Below are 22,669 nucleotides of genomic sequence, written 5' to 3'. Positions count from 1 at the left end.
TGTACAGACAATGGATTAGAGGCCAGGAAGGGAGGCCAGTTAGGAGGTTATTTCATATCCTGGCAAGAGTTGATGCTGGCTTGGCTTAGAGTGGTTCCTCTGGAGTGGAAAGGGTGGAAGAATTTAAAATGCATTTTGAGTGTAGAACCAACAAGGTTCTACTACTACTTCTTGCAAAGAAATCGGAGAGGCAGCCTACTGGTTAATAGCATCAGCTCTGAATTCGGACCATAGCTGAAAATGCTGGCTCCTGCATGTACTAGCCGTATGACCTAAGAGTAAGTTATTTATCCTCTGTGATTCTGTTTCTTAATCTGAAAAATGGGTATAGTGATTTATCTACCTCATAGATTTATTGAACAGAATAAGATAATTCAAGTAGTAAATAGCACTCAGCATAGAGCCTGGCCTGAGCTCACAGGTGGGCTGTTGTGGTGGTGGTGATAGTGAGGTGTGAGGAGGGAAAGAAGAAAATGTAAATGAATCTGGGTTTCTGATGCAAGCAACCAAGAGGATGATGGTGTCAGTTATTGTGATGAGGAATATTTGGGAGAAATAGATTTGCTGGTAAAGTCAAGAGTGCTGCCTCAAACTTGCTCATCAAGATGCCCAGGAGAGAGTGGAGCAGAGGAGGAACCAGGAGGAACCACCAGCCAAGGAGACTGAGGATGCCCAGGGTGGAGGAAGACTGGAGAGTGTGAGGCCCTAGGGCCTGGGTGGATGGGGGAGGTTTCTATTAGGAAAGAAAGCTAAGATTGAAGATTGTTACTGAGAGACAGGACCATTTGGAAGGGACAGATCTGTGTTCACCCAATCTGGCAGCATGAAGGTTTTGGTTGACTTTGCCCAGGGCAGTCTCAGTGGAGGGAGTAGAACCAGGTGGTCTGGATGCCACCACTGGGGGCCTGGGTTGGGGGAGGGGAGAATAGGGCTTGCTTCTCTGTCCAGTCCCTTGAGCGGGGAGCAGGTGGTTGTGTAAACCTTTATGTAGTGGGGAGAATATGTTCTGGCATCTCAGGAATGAAATGTTGTTAAATGGTTGATAGGCTTCACTTTCTTCATTTAGAGAGGGAGGAATTGGTACTCAGTCACCGTTAAGATCCTCTTAGGTTTAGAATTTTGATTCTAGGCTTCTTCAAGGAATTATGGGTTAATTAATTAAGCTTTGGTGGAAAAGACCTAGAAAACTATTTCTATTATAAGTATGTTTTTTCCTATAGAAATGTTTATGAATCTGTCAGAAATTGTTTACTTTCTAACAATTAATTTGTAGACCTAGTTTAGAATGGCAGTCACTGGTTCAAAGTATATCATGAAATAAAAGAAACAGCTTATAAGACCAGCCTATACATTGAGTCTTTTTGTTAAAAAGCAAGTCAAAATAAGTATATTTATAGAAAACAGTCTGGAAGGACATAGTGTCCACAAAATATTATTTGCAGGTGGCAGATAATTGGCACTTTTTATTTACCACTTTAGACATTTCTGACTTAATGGTTAAAAAAAGAAAGGAAGTATTTATTTTTATAAACAGAGGAAGGAAAACCTTTTCCTTTTTTTTTTTTTTTTTTTGGTTTTTTATTTTAATTTTTTAACTTTATCGAAAAATTAAAACAAACACACAACAAAAAAACAATACAACATTTCAAACAAAACAAAGCAAAACCTTTTCTTTTTAAAGACTGCAACCTCATCATTTGAGGACTGCTTGTCCCCAATTTGTATTGTATTACTGACCCAACCATGCCGTTTATTGGGCATGTTCAGGTCCCAACCGCTGGTCCTGTGGGCATGAACCCATTTGAAACTAGGACCTTTGAAGATGTGATTAGTTAAATTGTGTCCAAACTGAATGACAGCAGGACTTAACCCAGTATGGCTGAAGTTCTTATAAGCAAAGGAAATTGGACAGGGGGAGAAAGAGAAATGACACTAACCCGCTTTTTCACCTTCCACTTCATCCTTCCATGTATCATCCTAGCCCTCGTATTAACACACCTACTCTTCCTCCATGAAACAGGATCAAACAACCCATTAGGCATCTCATCAGACTCCGACAAAATCCCATTCCACCCAAACTACACTGTAAAAGACATCCTGGGCCTATTCCTCATAGTCCTCATCACACTAACACTAATACTATTTTACCCAGACCTCCTAGGAGATCCCGACAACTATACCCCAGCAAACCCACTCAACACCCCACCACACATTAAACCTGAATGATACTTCCTTTTTGCCTACGCCATCCTACGCTCCATCCCCAACAAACTTGGAGGCGTCCTAGCTCTCATCTGCTCTATCCTTGTACTAATAATTATCCCCATACTCCATACAGCAAAACAACGAAGCCTGATATTCCAGCCTATCAGCCAATGCCTCTTCTGAATATTAGTAGCCAACCTACTAACCCTAACGTGACTCGGGGGACAACCAGTAGAACACCCATTCACCATCATCGGCCAACTAGCATCAATATCATACTTCTTCATTATTCTAGTCCTAATGCCTGTCACAGGCCTGACTGAGAACAACCTAATAAAATGGTAACAGTCCTTGTAGTATAACGAATTACACTGGTCTTGTAAACCAGAAATGAAACGCATGCAGCCAGAGCTAGAAGTCAAAGGAGCCCAGAAGAGTAAGGAGAAAACGCATTGCCATGTGATAGAAAAGCCAAGGAACCCCAAAGGTTGCTGGCCAGGAAGAAGATAACCACCAACCTGGAGAGGAAGCAAGCCTTCTAGTCTCTGAAAGCTTGAGCCAATAAATTCCTGTTGTTAAGCCCACACCTTGTATGGTATTTGTTTTAGCAGCTGGGAAACTAAACACTGTTCTTGTGTTTTGCATGGAAAATACTGGCATTCCGATAATTATTTGCCTTTGCTATCTTCCCTCTAGCACAATGAGTATGTAGGTCACCTGGACAAGAAGCTTGTTTTTCTGCTCCTTTGCAGGACTCTCCAAGTGCTTCTGGGGTGGAGGAAATGCATCTTGACTGAATCATCCTCCCACCTCATGGTCTTACTCAAAAATGTTCTTTTGGTTTGGCAGTAAGTGTATCACCAAGGGAGAGAATGAGAGCTTTAATGGAATCAAGGAACTGCAGTAGAAGGATGTTAGCTTATTCAAGTAGATCAGGATTTACAATTAGTTTCACTAATTGTTACTGCAAAGGCCATTTCTACAGGAAATAGGGAATCCCAAGGGTGATGATGAAGGGACATTGCAGGATGAGAGCTCTGCACCTGCAGGGAGGAAGCTGGTCCAGATTGGATAGGTTGGAAGGCTTCAGAGATTTCTTTGGGAGGAAGCTCATCTTTATATGAGTGTTCTTAAGTGATGTCTTTTTGTAAAATTTCTAAATCAACAAGCTCTTCAAGGGAACTTGAAGGTGGCACAGAGGAAATGTACTCCATGTTCTTTTTCACCCAGAAAGTTTTCTAAAATAACTAGTATTTCTCAGCCCAAACTGTGTCACTGATAGTTACCAGAACAAGAGAATGAGTAAGTAATTGATAACAGGATATGAGATAAGAGTAACTGATGACAGAATTCCTTGGGATGAGCTTGTTTTCTTTTCCTCTAATGTATTCCATTGGCTGGAAGATTGACTAATCTCTTCATTTAGCACATTGATTGCTCTGTCTGCTGGCTTCAGGAAGGGAAAGTAATTCATCATCCAGAGCTCCTCCTGTTTTGTTCTCCAAGTAAATAATCTCTTAAACTGGGTGGAAGATCTCGACTTCAAACATGGTTTAGTGATAGCTAGTGATAGCTTTTGTTCCTGCTTTAGGGCAGTTAGATAGGATATAATATTAAGAAAATTTAGTCAAGAACTAAAAGTGTTGTGGAAAATACAGAGTTTTTTTTTTTTTTTTTTTTTTTCCTTTATATTCCATAGAGAGGTAAGAGCACATCTCTGGAACAAAACTGTTGATTCAAGTTCTAACTTCAGCATTTTCCAGCTCTGTGACATTGGGCAATTTCTTATTCTCTGTGTGCCTCAGTTTCCTTTCTTGTGAAAGACGGATAAGGATAACACCTACATCATTAATCTGTTGAGGAGATTGAGTTTTATAATTAGAGTGCTTAGAACAGTGCCCAGAACAGCAACTCTTTGAGTGAGTCTGTGTTAATAATATTATTACATTAACAGAGGCACTAATTCTAAAATATTGCATGTATTTTGAGATTTTTTGCAAAAAGAGGAAGTAGACTGGATACTTTGACAAGCTGTAGGTCTAAGCAGGATTCTTAAAGAAGTGCTTACTCTCACTGATAGCAAGGGTGGCTTGATAGTAAAATAATGGTATTGAGGAGAAGGATGAAGCCACAGTTAGCATTTATCAGACAGCTATGATCTGGAGCGGTGCTAAAGCACTTTGCAAGCATTATTTCATTTTATTCTCAAAATCCATTTGATTTAGATACTATTATTAACATCATTTTACTGATAAGGATACAAATGTGGAGAGGTTGAGGGACTTGTCCAGGGAACAGAGCTAGACAGGCCATTCGTGAGCTGAATGCAGGGCCCTCCCCTGAGCTGAAGCCCCTGCTTTTGGCCAAGGGGACATGTTGTTGGGATACTATGTGTGGCTCCCCACTCCCCTGCTCAGCACCTCAGCATTTTGTGGGAAAGAAGGACAAGCAGCAAGGTCTTAGATCTCAGTAACTTTGCCCTTCCAGTGACACTGCCACCTCCTACTTTGGTCAGGAAAGTGAAGGTCAGTCAGTTCCTTAACATTGTCTGCACAAAATTGTCTAATGGATACTTTTCTTTAAAAAAAAAAAGAAAGGCAATCAGCAAGTCCGGTGTAGTGTACTGGAAAAAAAAAACAAAACAAGATTTGGATTCGGGCAAGCTGGGCATAGGGGAAAGAAAAGGCATCTGAGCCTTTGTGTGAGCTGAAGCCTGTTCAGGTACAGGGTCTCCCTGAGCTCTCGCTGCAGCTGGGGGTTATAAAATTGCTGATTTAGGTAGTCTTTGGGTAAAGAGCTGCTAATGGCTTTAGCCATTTATCCCTGAATGCAATTATACCCACTTAGCTGGAGTGTTGCTTTGTACTTCTGCTGCTTCCTCTAAGCCTGTAAACAATGCCAGGGAGAGTTGGGGAAAGAAGACGGTGTGGGGAAAATTCTTCCTTCCACATTCCTGTAGGGACTTTATGAGGAGGAGGGTTTTATTGAATTATCCAAATAGTGCTTATTTCACCTGAGCTATAGCTGCCAAACCTTGCTCTCATTTTCTTTTTTCAGTTCTCTTAACAATCGCTAGGAATTTGTACCTATGTGGTAATAAACTCCATAACAAGTTGGACTTCCTTGTCATCTGGGCAGGTGGGAGGGGAAATACCCCTTCTCCCGTGGGTGGGAACTTACTTGTAATTTAATTGTAAGATTACTTCCTGGCAGCAAAACACCTGCCTGCTTTCTGCTCCACAAGCCTGTAAGAGGGAAGGCACAGGGGTGGGGTGTTTGGAGAGGGTGGCATTGCTGCCCGGGTCTCCTGGGAACCACGTGGCCACCATGACTGCCAGGCTCAGTCTAGCAGACGCTGGTCAGACCTCAAGAGCGTGACCTCATGCTTCCAGACCCAGGACCTCTGACGTTTGCACACGCCTGGGCTGCAGGAGGCGGGAAAGGGAGACAGTGCTTCAGTGTCAGGTGCCTGCCCACCCCTGCCCCACCCCACTCCCCTGCACCCCTGGGATTGTGCTGTCTCTGCCGCGTGCTCCCTATGCCAAGCTGGCTGTGACAGACTTGTGGGTGTCGTGCAGGCTCCCAGCAGCTGGCAGACAGTCTGTCTGGAGGGAAGTGGGGCCCAGGTTGGAGAACTTTTGTCTTCTGTAATACGCTAACAACTTTGCCCTCTCCATGAGTGCCCAGGTTAACTTGCTGACTTCTCACCACAGCTGGGAAGAAACTACTTTTAGGATTTGACAAAAACTCATTCACACTGTTCCGGTTTGCTAAAGTTGCCATTATGCAAAATACCAGAGAGGGACTGGCTTTTAGAAAGGGAATTTATTAGGTTACAAATTTACAGTTCTAAGGCCATAGAGGTGTACAAACTAAGGTATAAACAAGGGGATGCCTTCACTGAGGAAATGCTGATGGCATCTGGAACACTTTTCAGCTGGAAGGCACATGGCTGGTGTCTGCTGGTCATTTCTCCCAGGTTGCATTTCAAAATGGCTTTCTTCAGATGTCTCTGGGCTTCTGTCTGTCTTAGCTTCTCTAAGCTCTCTGCTTGTTCTCCCAAAGTGTTTCTCTCTAAGCCTCGGGGGGTCCTCTATTAGGTTCTCCAGGGCAAACTCTGGACTTCTCTTAGCTTAGCATCTCCAAACATCCTTCTGTCTGCATCTCCAAGCGTCTCCAAGCATCTGTGTCTGTTATCTCTTATCTTCTCTCCAAAATGTCTCTCCCAGCTTCTCTGAGCTCCTTCTCTCCATTAACCCACTTAAAAGACTCCGGTGATCTAATTAAGACTCACCCTAATGGGCAGGGCCACACCTCCATGGAAATGATCTAATCAAAAGGTCTTACCTACAGTTGGGAGGGGGGTCACATCGCTATGGAAACAGCCTAATCAAACGTCCCACCCTAATCAAAAGACCAATAAGTCTGCCCCCACAAGATTACATTAAAGAACATGGTTTTTGTGGGGGACATAATAGATTCATATCTTCTTATTCCTAGCTTGGGGAAAGGAATGATTTTCTGTTAAAGGAATTCCTTGCCATGGTAAGCAGATGAAGGGTTTTACTTTGGCTTGGGAGGGGCTAGTGGGAAGGCCATGACTTTCCCCTGACATTAAAGGCTGACCTGAAGACAGACAGGCTCTCCCCGTTAAACATGCTCCAAGTGGAAGAAGGTGGATCAGAAAGATAGGTCCCCCTCGCCATCTTCCTTTAAAATTAACTCTCATCCCTACCTGGTGAAGCTCAGCCTGGGCAGGATTTCTCACATCATGTCCTCCACCCCTCCCGGTCCCCGGAAGCCCTGGGCCTTCCCTCTGGGCCAGCAGCCACGGTCTCCTGCTAAACTCAGACTCTCCAAGCACCAGCGCTGTTGTTAGGAAGTGTGTGCTCCAGGCCTTCTCTGGGGTGTGGGTGGGATCAGGGCAGAGAAGTCCAGGGAAAGGGAGTTGGGTCAGGGAGAAAGCCTTTATCGTTTGACATAGGTTTGAAGATGATAATTCAGTGGTATATCATAAATGACATGACAACTCTGGAAAACTTCGTAAATCTCTTTAGAATTGTCTTCATTTTACTACTGTGATATCAAGGCAACAGTTCACTGACACTAGTTAGAGATTCCGGGGACAAATCAAGTGAGAAAAGAAAAAGCAAAAATTTACTTTGGATAAGACCTATTCTAATTCTAGCTGTGTGTATAAGCTGCTTCCTATTTAGGCCTAATTATTATGAATTAGGATAATGACTATATATATATTTCATTAAATCTATTTGGGATTGATTAACTTTTTAAGTCTTATTTCATCACAGCACCTAATTCTAAATGTGTGCTCAGGCTCCCGGCAGTGCAGTTTGTGCCGCCTTGTGCATGGGGGTGAGTTTTCCTGCAGCTTTGTAACAGCCGGCCGGAATCTTGGCCTTGATCCTGAGTGGCTGGAACTGTGCTCGGTGTGCTTTGAAGAAGCAGAAGGCTGGGCCCTGACGAGTGACCCAGAGCTTTGAGCCTGATCAGGATTTCCTTGACCTTAGTACTGATTCAGCAAAATGTTGTCCAGACCTGACAGTAGGGATGGAGAAGAAAGGACAGATTCAGGACATGTTTATGAAGTGATGTTGTTAATGTACGCATGAGCGAAATGGAAAAGAGTTGGGGGACTCTCGGGTCTCAAGCTTAAATTGAGACAAGGCACAGTTAGAGGAGCTAGTTTGGGGAGAGGATGTTAAGTTCAGTTTTTGGGCTCATTGAGGTTAAGTGCATACGGGATATCCCCGTGACGTGCCTCAAACAATTGGCTATTCATATCTGAAACAGGTGAGAGGAGAAGGTTCTTTGCGTCTGATAAGTGATTCAGGTGGAGGAAAATGAGGAAGATTGTATGTCATTCCTTGGAGAGACCTTTTTCAATTAGTCTATATAGAAATAAATCGCTTTCTAATTTTTTGCTATTTTTCCCTGATGAAATATTATCATTATGTGTGTTGAGAAATTGCACATAGGTGCCTTAGCAGCTGTGGAGACTTGGGGAGCCCGGCCTTGGCTCCCCCCACCCCTTTCCTGCTACTCCCAAAGTAAACACTTCTATGCCCTCTCCCTGGTTAACTTGTTTTTTATCTAAAAAAGTAATATAATCTTTTTTAAAAAAATTCAGACAATGAAAGGATTTTCAGTAATAAATCTCCCTCCTACCCAGACCCTAGTGCTTCGCCCGCTCCCACCCTACCCCACAAAAAGCAACTCCTGTTATCCATGTCCTGAACATACAGCATCCTTCTGAAGATACTCTAGCCAGGGGTCTGCAAATTACAGCCCATGGGCCAAATCTGGCCAGCCATCTGTTTTTGTAAATAACGTTTTATTGGAACACTGCCATGCCCATTCATTTAGTCTGTTACTGCTTTCCCACTAAAATGGCAGAGTTGAGTAATTATGACAGACAGTATGGCCCACAAAGGCAAACGTGTTTATTACCTGGTCCTTTAAGAAAAAGTATGCTGTATGCATGTGTAGACCCGTGTGTATATATAGCCCTTTGTTGATCCACATGTGAGCATATTATGAACAGTTGCACAGTTTGTTTGCTTTTTTTATTTCACAATCTATCTTGGAGATCGTTCCACATCAGTACATGCAGACTTATCTCAGGGCTTTTCCCATGGTTTGGGTATTATTTAATCTGTACCATATTGCAGGACATTTAAATTGTTTTCAGTCTTTAGTTTGAACAAATAACACTGCATGGAACCTCCTCACTCATGTCCTTGGGGAAATTTTCAGGGTGGGTACATTTAAAACTGACAGGCATTGCCAGATTACACCACAAGGCAGTTTTATACCTCCACCTACTCACAATGCCAGTCAGGCTCTTTTCACTTTATTGATTTATTGTTAATTCATTTTTATTGAGATATATTCACATACCATGCAGTCATACAAAACAAAGCGTACAGTCAGTTGTTTACAGTACCATTATATAGTTGTGCATTCATCACCAAAATTAATTTTTGACATTTTCATTATTATACACACAAAAATAATAAGAATAAAAATTAAAGTGAAAAAGAACAATTAAAGTAAAAAAGAACACTGGGTGCCTTTTTTTTTTTTCTTTTTTTTTTTCTTCCTCCATTTTTCTACTCATCCATCCATAAACTAGACAAAGGGGAGTGTGGTCCATATGGCTTTCCCAATCACATTGTCACCCCTCATAAGCTACATTTTTATACAATTGTCTTCAAGATTCATGGGTTCTGGGTTGTAGTTTGATAGTTTCAGGTATTTACTACTAGCTATTCCAATTCATTAGAATCTACAAAGGGTTGTCTATATTGTGCATAAGAGTGCCCACCAGAGTGACCTCTCGGCTCCTTTTGGAATCTCTCTGCCACTGAAGCTTATTTCATTTCCTTTCACATCCCCCTTTTGGTCAAGAAGATGTTCTCCGTCCCACGATGCCGGGTCTACATTCCTCCCCGGGAGTCATATTCCACGTTGCCAGGAAGATTCACTCCCCTGGGTGTCTGATCCCACGTAGGGGGGAGGGCAGTGATTTCACCTTTCAAGTTGGCTTAGCTAGAGAGAGAGGGCCACATCTGAGCAACAAAGAGGCATTTGGGAGTAGACTTTTAGGCACAATTATAGGCAGGTCTAGCCTCTCCTTTGCAGCAACAGTCTTCCCAAGGGCAAGTCCTGTGGTAGAGGGCTCAGCCCATCAAACCACCAGCCCCCTATGTCTGTGAGCACATTAGTGACCATCAAGGTGGGGAAGCCCAACACTCCTGCATTCTCCACCAGCTCCTCAAGGGGGCTCTGCATATTTTCTTCATTGGTTCTTTTTTTTTTTTTAACTCTTTTTTTTTTTAAATCAACTATATAAAAAAAAATTAAAAAAACATACAATAAAAAAAACATTTCAAACAAACCATAACAAGGGATTAAGAAAAAAACAACTAATCTAAGATAACTACTTTACTTCCAACATGTTCCTACTCTACCCCAAGAAAATAACCTAATATAGCAACATTTCTGTGAACTTGTTCCTACCATACCCATCAGAAATTAACAGACCATAGTCATTCCAGGGCATTCCCAGAATGTTAAATTTACCCATGATCGCTTATATGTTCTTATTGGGTTATCATTCCCCCTTCCTTAATTGCTCTCTATTGGCTGTTCCCCTACATTCTACATATTGGTAGTTCATATTTTTTGATCCATTCTGCCAATCTGTATCTTTTAATTGGGGAGTTTAATACATTTACATTCAACATTATTACTGTGAAGGCATTCTTGAATCAGCCATCCTATCCTTTGGTTTATGTTTGTCAGATATATTTTTCCGTCTCTCTCTTATTGTCCTATAATGAACCAATACTGAATCTTTAGTACTGAACCTTTCCATCTCTCTCTCTCCTTTCTTATTTCCCTGTCAGTAGGGCTCCCTTTAGTATCTGAAGTAGGGCAGGCCTTTATTAGCAAAATCTCTCAGGATTTGTTTGTCTGTGAAAAATTTAAGCTCTCCTCAAATTTGAAGGGACGCTTTGCTGGATAAAGTATTGTTTGGAAATTTTCTCTCAGAATTTTAAATATGTCATGCCACTGCCTTCGTCCCCATGGTGGCCGTGAGTAGTCACTACTTAGTTTATGTTTCCTTTGTATGTGGTAAATTGCTTTTCTCGCTGTTTCAGAACTTGCCCTTCTCTTCAGTATTTGAGAGTCTGACAGAATATGTCTTGGAGTGGGGTTTATTTGGATTATATTGGAGTTGCTGGGCATTTATGCTTTGTGTATTTATTGTAGAAGGTTTGGGAAGTTTTCCCCAACAATTTCTTTAAATACTCTTTCTAGACCTTTACCCTACTTTTCCCCTTCTGGGACACCAATGAGTCTTATATTTGGATGTTTATTTTATCTATCATATCCCTGAGTTCCAGTTCAATTTTTTTATTTTTTTTCCCCATTCTTTCTTTGTTCTTTCATTTCATTCTGGTCCTCAAGGTTGCTGATTCGTGTTCAGTTCCTCATCTTATACTATGAATATCCAGAATTTTATTTGGTCAACAATTTCTTTTATTCCATAACCTCATCTCTTTTTTATTTACTCTTGCAATTTCTTCTTATGCTCTTCTAGGTCTTCTTCATCCGTATTATCCTGTGTCATGCTCTTCTTATGTCCTTATATCCTGTGCCATGCTTTCATGTTTGTTTAGTTCTTTGATGAATTGCTGCAAGTACTGCGTCTCCTCAACTTTTGATTTGGGTGTTTGGGTTTGGGTTATCCATATTATCTGGTTTTTTCATAGGCTTTAAAATTTTTGTGTTGTTTTGGCCTCTTGGCATTTGCTTTACTTGATAGAGTTTCTTTTAGGATAGTAGGATTATTCAAGACGAATCTCTAATTTGTCGATCTACAGCTGGGGCATACACTTCTCTAACTAACCAGCAGATGGCATCCGCAAGTCACCTATTCCCCTCAAGTCAATGCTCCCTGACTTTGTCTTTGTGGTGTGTGGGGGTCTGGTTCTTGTGGGGTACAATTGGTGCACCAAGTTTGGGTGTGTTGTTGGTGCTGTCAGCCCTGAATGTGGGGCATGTGTCTGAGTGGTTAGGGAGGGAGGGCACCTTTAATAATCAAGCCTCCCAGGTGTTCCTGGAGATTTAAGGCTGTTGCAAGAGTCCAAATCTTCATTTCAGTCTCGCCACAGATTGTCTCTGCCGCTGACCCACAAGTCTTTGGTATTGGCCTATGGTCCCTGAGATTTCTGAGCAGGTCCCTCTTCCAAGCCGTGCCCTTCTAGGGCCTTTGCTGAGGGAAGGTTGTGCTACATCACAAGCGTGCGCCAGCCCTCCAGGGAAGTTCTGGGCCACCGAGCCATGTAGGTGCGTTCCCAGCCTGCTGTAAGGATGGCTGTATGGGGTGTGTTAATTTCCCCCTTTTCACACAGCTCCGCCTTCCCAGCTCTGGGACAATTAGCTGTGGGTATGCTAATTGTGCACGGTGTTGCCGGAAACACTTCCCGTCACGCTGGGTCCCTTGGCACAGCTCTGGGCTGTGGCTCTGGCACTGGGCAGGAGCATTCCCAGCCCACTGGGAAGATGGCTGCAAGGGCCATGTTTTTCCCCTTTTGGCTCACTCTGCCATCCTCGCTCTGAGACAATTAGCATCAGGTGTGCGAAAGGCTATCTTCCACGCCAGATATTGAGGCATTCGCACAGCCCGTTCCTGCCGCACCTCACCAGGCAGTTCTCGCTGCCGTATCTGTAGCTGCTTTTGTGTTTTTTAAAAAAGAACTAGTCCGCCTCCAAATGCCAACCCATGGTTTATCCACACTGCAGCGTGGCTGCTGGATATTCAGCAGGCTTACTCACTCATTTCAGAACGCAGACTCCCAGTTTCACCAAGTGCATGGTCCCTTGGATTTAGCAGACCTTGTCTAGCTGGTGCATCACTGGAACTGGTGTTCTGGGTCACTTTCTGGCTTTTATCTAGTATTTTTCACCGAGGTGTTTTGTTGCCCTGTCTCTGCTAGCCGCCATCTTAGGTTCTCTCCCCTTTTCACTTTAATAGCTAAGTTGCTTATGCCCATGAAGAGATGGGACCTAACAAAGTAAAAAACATGGGAAATGAGCAGGCTTTGCATATGCAACTTGGCCAAATTTTAAAAATCTATGCAAATTTTTACCATCTCTGACACCTACTTATAGCTCCTTTGGGTGTCTGTCCACTGCTGTATTTCTGAAGGTCGGATTCACTGATTTTCCCCATCTGAATTCAGGCCTAGGTCTAATTAGGAACTGAAAGTGGAATCAAGATGGCCTTTTGCCTCTAGTGGGCCATATGCATCTCTTGAGGACATCTTGAGGACATCTAATTTCTCTGCCCAAACCAGAGAAATTCCTCCCCAAATATGCTTAAGCAGAAATGCAGATGATATAAGATGCATAGCTATATTTTAGTTTACATTATTTTTCATTCTATTTGGTAACCAAGGTATCAAAATCAGGTATAGTTAATGCATTTCCTTATTTCTGGGTGCTTTAGAGGGTAAGAACCTTGTTTTATTCTTCTTTGAGCCCAGCTTTCTGCCTGGTACATGGTAGGAACCCAGTGAATTTTGGCAGAACTGAACTGATTTTCTCTTAATATTTCAACTGAATTATTCCTTTCTCTTCTTGCAGAATGAAGAGATTCAAATGTTGTTTTAAATACCCACTACAGCAGAAAGTTTTCATCTTATTTTTAACTCTATGGCTGTTCTCCCTGTTAAAACTTCTAAACGTGAGAAGACTCCTCTTCCCCCAAAGAGGCATTTACTTGGTTGAGTACTCCTTAAGTACTTCACCTTTTGTAAGAAACAGATACACCCATGTTACAGATGAACTCCAGTATGAAATTAACTGTTCAGGGGTCTATGAACAGGAGCCTTTGGAAATTGGCAAGAGTTTAGAAATAAGAAGAAGAGACATCATTGACTTGGATGATGAAGATGTTGTGGCAATGACCAGTGATTGTGAGATTTATCAGACCATAAGAAGTTACCATCAAAAGCTTGTTTCACGGGAGGAGAAAAGATTCCCGATAGCCTATTCTTTGGTTGTTCACAAAGATGCAATTATGGTTGAAAGACTAATCCGTGCTATATATAACCATCACAATATTTATTGCATCCATTATGACCACAAGTCACCTGATACCTTCAAAGTGGCTATGAACAATTTAGCTAAGTGCTTCTCCAATATTTTCATTGCTTCCAAATTAGAGGCTGTGGAATATGCCCACATTTCCAGACTCCAGGCTGACTTAAATTGCTTGTCAGACCTCCTCAAATCTTCAGTTCAATGGAAATATGTTATCAACCTGTGTGGTCAAGATTTTCCACTGAAATCAAACTTTGAATTAGTGTCAGAGTTGAAGAAACTTGATGGAGCAAATATGCTAGAGACAGTGAAACCACCTAACAGTAAAAAGGAAAGATTCACTTATCACCATGAACTCAGACAGGTGCCTTATGAATATGTTAAGCTGCCGATAAGGACAAATATCTCCAAGGAAGCACCCCCCCATAACATTGAGATATTTGTTGGCAGTGCTTATTTTGTCTTAAGCCGAGTATTTGTTAAGTATATTTTCAACAGCTCCCTCGTTACAGACTTCTTTGCCTGGTCTAAAGATACATACTCACCTGATGAGCACTTTTGGGCTACCTTAATTCGGGTGCCAGGAGTACCTGGTGAGATTTCCAGGTCAGCCCAAGATGTGTCTGACCTACAGAGTAAGACCCGCCTTGTCAAATGGAATTATCACGAAGGCCTTTTCTATCCCAGTTGTACTGGCTCTCACCTCCGAAGTGTGTGTATCTATGGGGCAGCAGAATTGAGGTGGCTTATAAAAGATGGACATTGGTTTGCTAATAAATTTGACTCTAGGGTGGACCCTGTCTTGATTAAATGTTTGGCAGAAAAGCTTGAAGAACAACAAAGAGATTGGATCACTTTGTCTTCAGAAAAGCTATTTATAGATAAAAAACCTACAATCATATCATTATAGTAAAATCATGATGGAAATAAGAGGGTGTCTGATAAATAGTGTTAATATGGAACTGCATCCAACAGCATGTTCAGTAACATTTGAACTTAATCGTCTCATGGTTTGAAAGGTATCTAAAAGTTCATGCACAAAAGAAGGTGACCTGGCCTTTGGTGATTACCTGCAGTTGCTGGGTTTTTTTAACGTTTGATATTTGCTTGTAATCTCACTGAGCTAAATCACAAGGCTTAAACAGTCAGTCAGTTTTCAGATGTGTATGGAGCACCTACTGTATGCCAGACACTTTTTTAGAAAACAAAAACACTTTAGTTGTAGCTACAACTACAGAATTAAGTTGTAATGAATTACACAGTGGTCTTGAGAAACTGTGGCTTGCTCTAAATTCACTGCAATCTTCTACTTCCCAGCTTAGGTCCAGAAAGAAAAAGCTAATTTTTCTAAGGACACAACAAGAATGTAATGATATTTTATAAAATTCACATCTTAGAAAACTACCAAAAGAGTCAACTACACAAATATTTTAATGTAACTGTATTGTGCTATAGGTGAGATGGCGGCAGGGGAATGTGATCCCAGAAATGGTTGGAGAATTACCGCCTTACAAACCAGTCTTTTTGGAAACTGTGGAATTTATGTAAAAATTTCTTGGTGAGCTTGTGTGTCAATGTCTGCCTCAGTAACTCCTTAAAGATGTATTTATCAATTCCAAAATAAGACTATTTGGAACTCTGAAATATTTAAATATTTTAAAAAATTTCTGTATGCTGCATGTAAAATGCACTTCGATTACTTATTTTAAAGTTCATGATACTAACTGCCAAGTGTTACCACTTGTCTCTCCTTTTCTTTTCCTCTTAAACTCAGTTTTCCTTTTTTCTAACCCCTTCAATCAGAAAACAACTATTACCAAGCCCTTGTTCTTAAAAATAAGTAACCCTTCTATAGAGCTGACTCCTGCCAAAAGTCCTTACTGATTCTTTACTGTGTGTGACTGTGTACCAGTTAAGTCACTTTGTAGACCAGTTAAATCACACTTCCGTTCTCCTGGTCTTTGAGATGAGGACGTGGAACCTGTCCTGGCTTCCTCACAAGTTGTCTCTGTATGTGTGTGTGTGTGTGTGAGAGAGAGAGACAGAGAGAGGGAGAGAGAGAGAGAGAATCAACTGAGGTAGTACTTGACATGGTTTGAAAATGGGGATAAACTATAGAATTGTGAGATGGAAGTATTTATTATAAAGTAAACAAGCCCAACCCCATTGTGAGATTTAGCATTTATCTGTTTTGAAAAACCTTTGAAATATAAAAAGCAACATCCTTAATCGAGTCTAGGCATAAGTAACCCCTTCCCCCCAGTCACCTTATTTGGGGTTTCCTTTAAAAGCCGACAGGATTAGTATGTTGGCCCAGTGCCTTAGATCAGGAGGAGGGGATTTTCCTGCCACCGGGTATGCTGTGTGATTTATGGGAAAGGCTTAAGGACACAAGGTCCTGTTGAAGCTTTGGGTTTTTATGTCTGTGGTCGTCAGAAGACAATGTAAACACTGAAAAACAAACATCAACTTCCTGATCTGGTGTCTTGCATTCTGGTGAGAGATGATTCTGTCCCCTGTTCATGGGGAAAATTTCCAGTTGTTTGTCACTTTAATACCAAATTCAAATGAAACAAAGCCATAAAGGGGTGGCAGAGCCTTCTTTTCCTCATTTACACATTTCTCTGGACGAGGTTTATAACATTTCAGGGAGCTTGTCAGTTCACTCTGTTTTGCCTTGGGAGTCCTTCAGATTCTGTGTATGCCTTCAAACTCCTCTACCCTGATTCTTCCCTAAAATCTTTTGGTATGACTTCCTCTCTGGTCTGGAGAATGTTCTGCAGTCTGTGTTTTACAATTATTTTTTGTATTAGTATTTATTGAATCTAGACTCTTTATTTAAAGATGAGACCAAGACCTCAGCATTTGTAAATTGTATGTTGGTATTAAATAACATTAATAATGAAAGAGCTACCAAAATATATCTACCTTTTGTGAACAATCTACTGTAATATACATATTTAAATACCAGTGTTGCTGCTGTTTTTAGTGTTTTGGTTATTTTATGTGAAATATATGTATATAATGAAGATTTCTCTTGCCTTCCAGCATAATGTGGACATATGAACATATCCATATACATACATATTTAGAGCGACATTTTTCATAGAATATACAAATGACAATCCACTTTGGGAATGAAAATTGAATGTACCCTTATAAATTTTACAGTTGATGACAACGGTGAAGAAATGAGAGTTTTAATTTTTTTAATGAAAAAAAAAATCTAAATTTCCTTTTTTTTTTTTTTTTTACCATTTTCAAAAGATATATTTCCCATGATATGAATTTTAAATACTTTGATGTTGTGTTTTGTATCATGCTGGTACTAGATGTTAATTCTCCAGTATTGTAAAATAGACTGTGCTCCCAAAACCAAAACCCTGGAATGTATGACCTTTCCTTTCTCTGATTGTGCTGGTTCTCCACAAAGACTCAGTTACTGTTTGTGGCACTTGCCCAATATTAAAGAGCATAATTAATTTCACTTAAGAGTAAAAGAAATTAAGCATGTGTGCATGCTACCACTTAATTTTTTGTTGTTATTGTCGTAAAATAATAGTGCTGTGAACAGCTTTGTACATTTAACTTCTCCTTTCTTTGAATTATTTCCTTATGATGCATTTCTAAGAGAGGAATTACAGTCCTGAAAAGAATGGATTCTTTTATTGATTGCTTTTCAAATATGTCAGAAATCACCCTCACAAGGAATTGCATAGGACACTTGGTTAATGCCTATCAACCACAGCCTCTACCTGTCTGAAATAAATTGTATTTGTTTATTTCAATAAATAGCCATTCTTATTCTTAAAGTAAGGAAGGGCCTTTGACTAAAGAATTAATTTAACCTTTCCATTAATAGATCAAAGAAGATGTTCTTAATATGCATAGTGAAGTGACCTTGCAGAATAACTTTTTCAAAGGATTAACTTTGTTAACTTGACACTTTCCATGCCAGAGAAGATCTAGTGGCTGCTAGTATCCATCTATTATCCATTCTCCTTAGCATCCCTGGTTTTATTCTGAGTAACAATATGATCAACTAAAAGACAAATTTCCCAGCCTCCCTTTACACTAGCGGTGGTAAATGAGATGTAAGCAGAAGTCATTGGGTGGGGCATCTAAGAAAGCACTTAAAAAGTGGGTTACCTAAATCTCAGTACATCCCAAAGTAATTTGGGCAGAGAATAAAAATGTATTTGAAGACTCACCCCCCCCCCCCAAGGAATGAGGGAAAAATGCAGAAATGTTGGACTTCCCCACCTGGGTTATTATCGATAATCTTACAAACACTGAGAACTGCCAGTTTAGTAGGCTGAGTCCTGCCCTTATGAAGCTTGTTACTGCAAAGGAGAGGCTAAGCCTACTTAGAATTGTGCCTAAGAGTCTTCCCAGAGGACCTCTGTTGTTGGTCAGATATGGCCTTTCTTTTTAAGCCAACTCTGCAGGTGAACTCACTGCCCCCTTCCCTACATGGGACATGACTGCCAGAGGTGTACATCTCCCTGGCGACATGGGACATGACTCCCAGGGATGAGCCTGGACCCAGCATTGTAGGATTGTGGACCAAAAGGGGGAAAAGAAATGAAACAAAATAAAGTTTACGTGGCTGAGAGATTTCAAATGGAGTCAAGAGGTCACTCTGGAGGTTATTCTTATGCACTATATAGATATCCCTTTTTAGTTTTTACTGTATTGGAATAGCTAGAAGGAAATACCTGAACTGTCAAACTGCAACCCAGTAACCTTGATTCCTGAAGATGATTGTATAACTTTGTAGCTTACATGGTGTGACTGTATGATTGTGAAAACCTTGTGGCTCGCACTTCCTTTATCCAGTGTATGGACAGATGAGTAGAAAAATGGGGCAAAAATTAAATGAAAAATAGGGTGGGATGGGGTGGGAGATGAAATGCTTTGGGTGTTCTTTTTTACTTTTATTTTATTTGAGGGAGAAAGGAAAATGTTCAAAAATTGTGGTGATGAATGCACAACTATATGTTGGTACTATGAACAGTTGATTGTACACTGTGAATGATTGTATTCTATGTAAATACATCTCAATAAAACTGGATTTTTTTTTAAGTGAGTTACCTAACTAGCATACCCCCTGCACACCCCTCCTCCATTTTTCTGCTGCCTGGAATGTGTTTGTAAGAGTTGGAATTTCAGCATCTATTTTTAAAACATGAGGATGGAAGTTATATGGCATAAATTTTTATGGGCCCAGCTATCTGCAGGCACCTAGTGGTTTGCTGAAATCTGAGATTTATGTTTGAAATAACTTATGTTTACTTTGTTTTTGATTACAGAATTAGTATGTGCTTACTGCAAGAAATTTAGAATAAACAAAAGCAAAAAAAAATCTTAATACTGAGAAATAACTACTCTTACCATTATGATTGTATATCCTTTTATATTTTTCTATGCCTAAATGCAAATATTATCAAATTAAAATATGTTTTCCTTTCAATGAAAACAGTGACATGCCCAGTGTCAAAAAAATTATAAAATACTGGAACATATAAAATATAAAACTCTCATAGTCAAATACTTAATGTATACCTGTCTGTGGGTATTCATTTTTTCAAATCAAAATAAGATCATGGTGCCAAAAAAAAACAGGTCCCAAGTGAGGCAGACTGGATCCCACTTTGAGAAACACTGTTAGGATATCTTTCCTAAAAATTATTTCTTCAACATTGTAAACATTAGGTGAAGTTAGCATTTAGAAAACTCCAAATATTGCAATAAGCAAACATACCTCCAGAATCTAAGACACGCTAAGGTATGAAATATTGCAGTAAGCATACCTAGCTCCAGATCCTAAGAAGCCGTGATCAGAAGTCCAAATGTATTTTATATACTCTGCCTTTGGCCACACCACATTGTTGAAGGAGTGGTTATCTATATTTTAAAAATAATGACTTTATATCATCTTAAAATGCTTTCCAACTGCATTGCTGCCTTCTCGGGAACTATTTTATAAGATGTCATAAAAGCAAATGAATTTATTGGGTGCAATTACTTGAAATTACAGTGGTAAAGTATCAAGTTCAGGCCTGTGTATTCTATAAAACAAAGACACATGCTGGTGAGACAGCCTATGCCCAGCTGAAATTTTTCATGAGCATTTCAAGGTGACAGTCCTTGATATTAAAAAAATATTGAAAAAGAGAGCCATATCCTTCTGCCTCTTCATGGATTCAAAACATTACAGGAATGCCAGTGTAGAACAGATACAGAAGTTAAGTTATCTCATAAATGCTTCCAAGTATTTATTTCAGCTGTGAATGGATACTCAAAAATATTGGGCCAAGAAAACTCAGCAAAATGTATCTGCCTAAGGGCAGTGGGTTCCCATTTCAAATAATAGCTCATTAATTTGTTTTAAGTAGCAACATGGAACAGGAAAGGTTCACCGCAATAATTTTTACCCATGACTTAATTTAGTCTTAATAGCAACTAGTTAATTTTTATCCAGGGTTATTATTAATCCAGTTTTACAGTTAGTTTCACTAATTGTTACTGCAAAGGCCATTTCTACAGGACGCAGGGAATCCTTAGGGTGATGATGAAGGGACATTGCAGGGTGGGAGCTGTGCCACCTGCAGGGAGGCAACCAATCCCAATTGGAGTAGGTTGGAAGGCTTCAGAGATTTCTTCCAGATGATGAAGATAGAGAACGCCTCATAAATCCAAACATATTTAGAGACAAATTAGACCACTGGAGATTGGGGACTGAATTTCTGTGAGGAAAAAATTATGAATTCTAAGGAAAACAAAAAGTTGTGCGGCTATGGCTCAGCTGGGGATACTGTTCACATAGCCATAATCATGTAAATGTTAAATATTGGTGTAATCAAAATGACACTGGTATAATTTATTGGGAAGTTGCAGGGATAGAAAGGATGAATGTGGGTATTGGGGAGTAGTGGTGTGTGTGAAAGACATCAAAATCATCTCCCATGGTGGGAATCAATAGATAATGCCTAAACCAGAACAGCAAGTGTAGCAATATGAAAATGTCATTTAGATATGTGGAAGTAAAATAAAAACCAGCTCAGAGTTGAAATTGTTTGTCTCAGAAGAAGGAAAATGGGGGAGGACATGGGGACTGCTGATTTTTTTTTTTTTTCAACAAGCCTTGCAACCAGCTCTTTCTGCATTAAAAAAATAACTAGGGGGAGAAAACAACAAATAACGGGGAAGGAAAAAGAAAACGATCTGCGATCAAAGACTGCTTGTAATCTAATAGCTAGTGCACATAACTAGAAACCTCAGAAACATGGCTGTTGTTTTTGCCGGCTCCCCCTTTTTCCTTCCTTGAATCTTCTGAGAACAGAGCCCTCTGGCTACACACGTGGTCAAGTGACTCAGGCTGGGCTGATCAGTCCCTCACAGCCACGACGATTGGGCCAAGGTATGGGCACGTGACCTAAACAAGGCCAATCAGGGTCTCTGGGGACTTTTCAAATTCCTGCCTGGGAAGTAAGAACCGTTGGTTCCTCTGACCACAAAAGATAAGGTGGTGGCTCAGAGTGAATGTAGCTCTTTACCCCTCCACCTGAACAAGGTTGTATCAGGAAATGACGTTAACCTACTGAAAGGAACAGAGAAGAAATAGAGATGGAGAGGGTCCTCGGGGTATTCAAGGCAATGAATCCAGACCCTCCCTGCCCTCTCTGGTTCAGTTACATAGCCCAACTAAATCCCTCCTTTTAGTTCATTCATTCATTTAAACAAGATTGAATTGGGTTTCTTTCACTTGGAGTCATAAATGCTAATACACAATTGAATACCATCAAACAAATAACCCAAACTTTAAAATAATTTTATTATGGAACATTTCAAACATACACAAAAGTAGAGAGAATGGCATGATGAATCTCCACATTCTCATCACCCAACCTCACAATTATTAAACATTTTGACAATCCTCTTTCATCTATCTACCCCTTTACCCTTTGTGCCCCCCAGAAATATTTTAAAAGAAAATCCCAGACATATCATTTTTAATATTAGGTTGAACCATATGAAATTGCTGTTTTTGTAGATCAAAAGTGGTTGAATAGTGGCAGTATTATGTGGTCTGATCTCATATTTCCAAGAGTCAAACAAATAACTGGGAATAGCTCTTGCTATTTTTCCTTGCATTTGCTAAATGCCATGGTTTTCAGTTGTGGTGAAAACAAGTGAACTAAAAAAAGCAGCAGTCAGCCAGCCAGGGTATGAGATGACCTCTTCAGTTAAAAAAAAAAAATTATAGATTCACAGAATAAATCTTAAATCGTCCTTGTACATGAGTAAGCAACAATCTCATGAAACATCCTTCCGTGAAATGACAAATCAAAATTAATGGGCTTTTCCTGACATCTTGGTCATCATCCAATCATCTATCTTCTTCTAGAAAATTTGTTGGTACAAATTCTGTTTTGTTTTGTTTTTTTTCCTGGAACAGAAATGAAAATAGACTTTGAATTAAAAAGAAGAATATCTTACATGCCACCAGAATTGGTGGGATAAAACTTACAATCAGCTATTCATATTAGCATAGGGATAGAGCCTAAAAAAATCAGGACGTAGGCAGGAAGCAATCGAAACTCGCCTACACGACTGTCACACTAGCCACTCCGGTTAATGACCTGGTTTGAGGTGAGTGGATGGATTCCTACCCCTCCCAGGTGCAGCCAGCTTGCACACAGACGGAATTTTAACATGATCAGCAAGTCTCGACGTGATCAACCCTCAGGGCCTCTGCGCTTGCTGTTTCTTCTGCCAGGTACACTTCCCCTGTATCCATGTAACTTCCCCTCTCATATCATTTAGT

At 40.4% G+C, this 22,669-nt stretch overlaps 1 protein-coding gene across 2 annotated transcripts in view; it reads left to right on the top strand.

Annotated features, from left to right (window-relative positions):
* The window catches only part of GCNT4 (glucosaminyl (N-acetyl) transferase 4), a 30,320-nt gene extending 11,944 nt beyond the window's left edge, over positions 1 to 18,376 (top strand). For both annotated transcript variants that reach the window (XM_037802103.1, XM_037802104.1), the window contains exon 2: positions 13,381 to 18,376. In XM_037802103.1, the coding sequence (XP_037658031.1) occupies positions 13,382 to 14,749 (1,368 nt within the window). In that variant the 5' untranslated portion in view covers position 13,381 and the 3' untranslated portion in view covers positions 14,750 to 18,376. The remainder of the gene's footprint in view (positions 1 to 13,380) is intronic.
* Positions 18,377 to 22,669: the final 4,293 nt, after the last annotated feature.

Source organism: Choloepus didactylus, chromosome 13 (assembly GCF_015220235.1).
Source record: "Choloepus didactylus isolate mChoDid1 chromosome 13, mChoDid1.pri, whole genome shotgun sequence".
Taxonomy (NCBI): domain Eukaryota; kingdom Metazoa; phylum Chordata; class Mammalia; order Pilosa; family Megalonychidae; genus Choloepus; species Choloepus didactylus.
The sequence above is the reverse complement of the archived record's forward strand: the minus strand, read 5'-3'. Positions and strand labels throughout refer to the sequence as shown.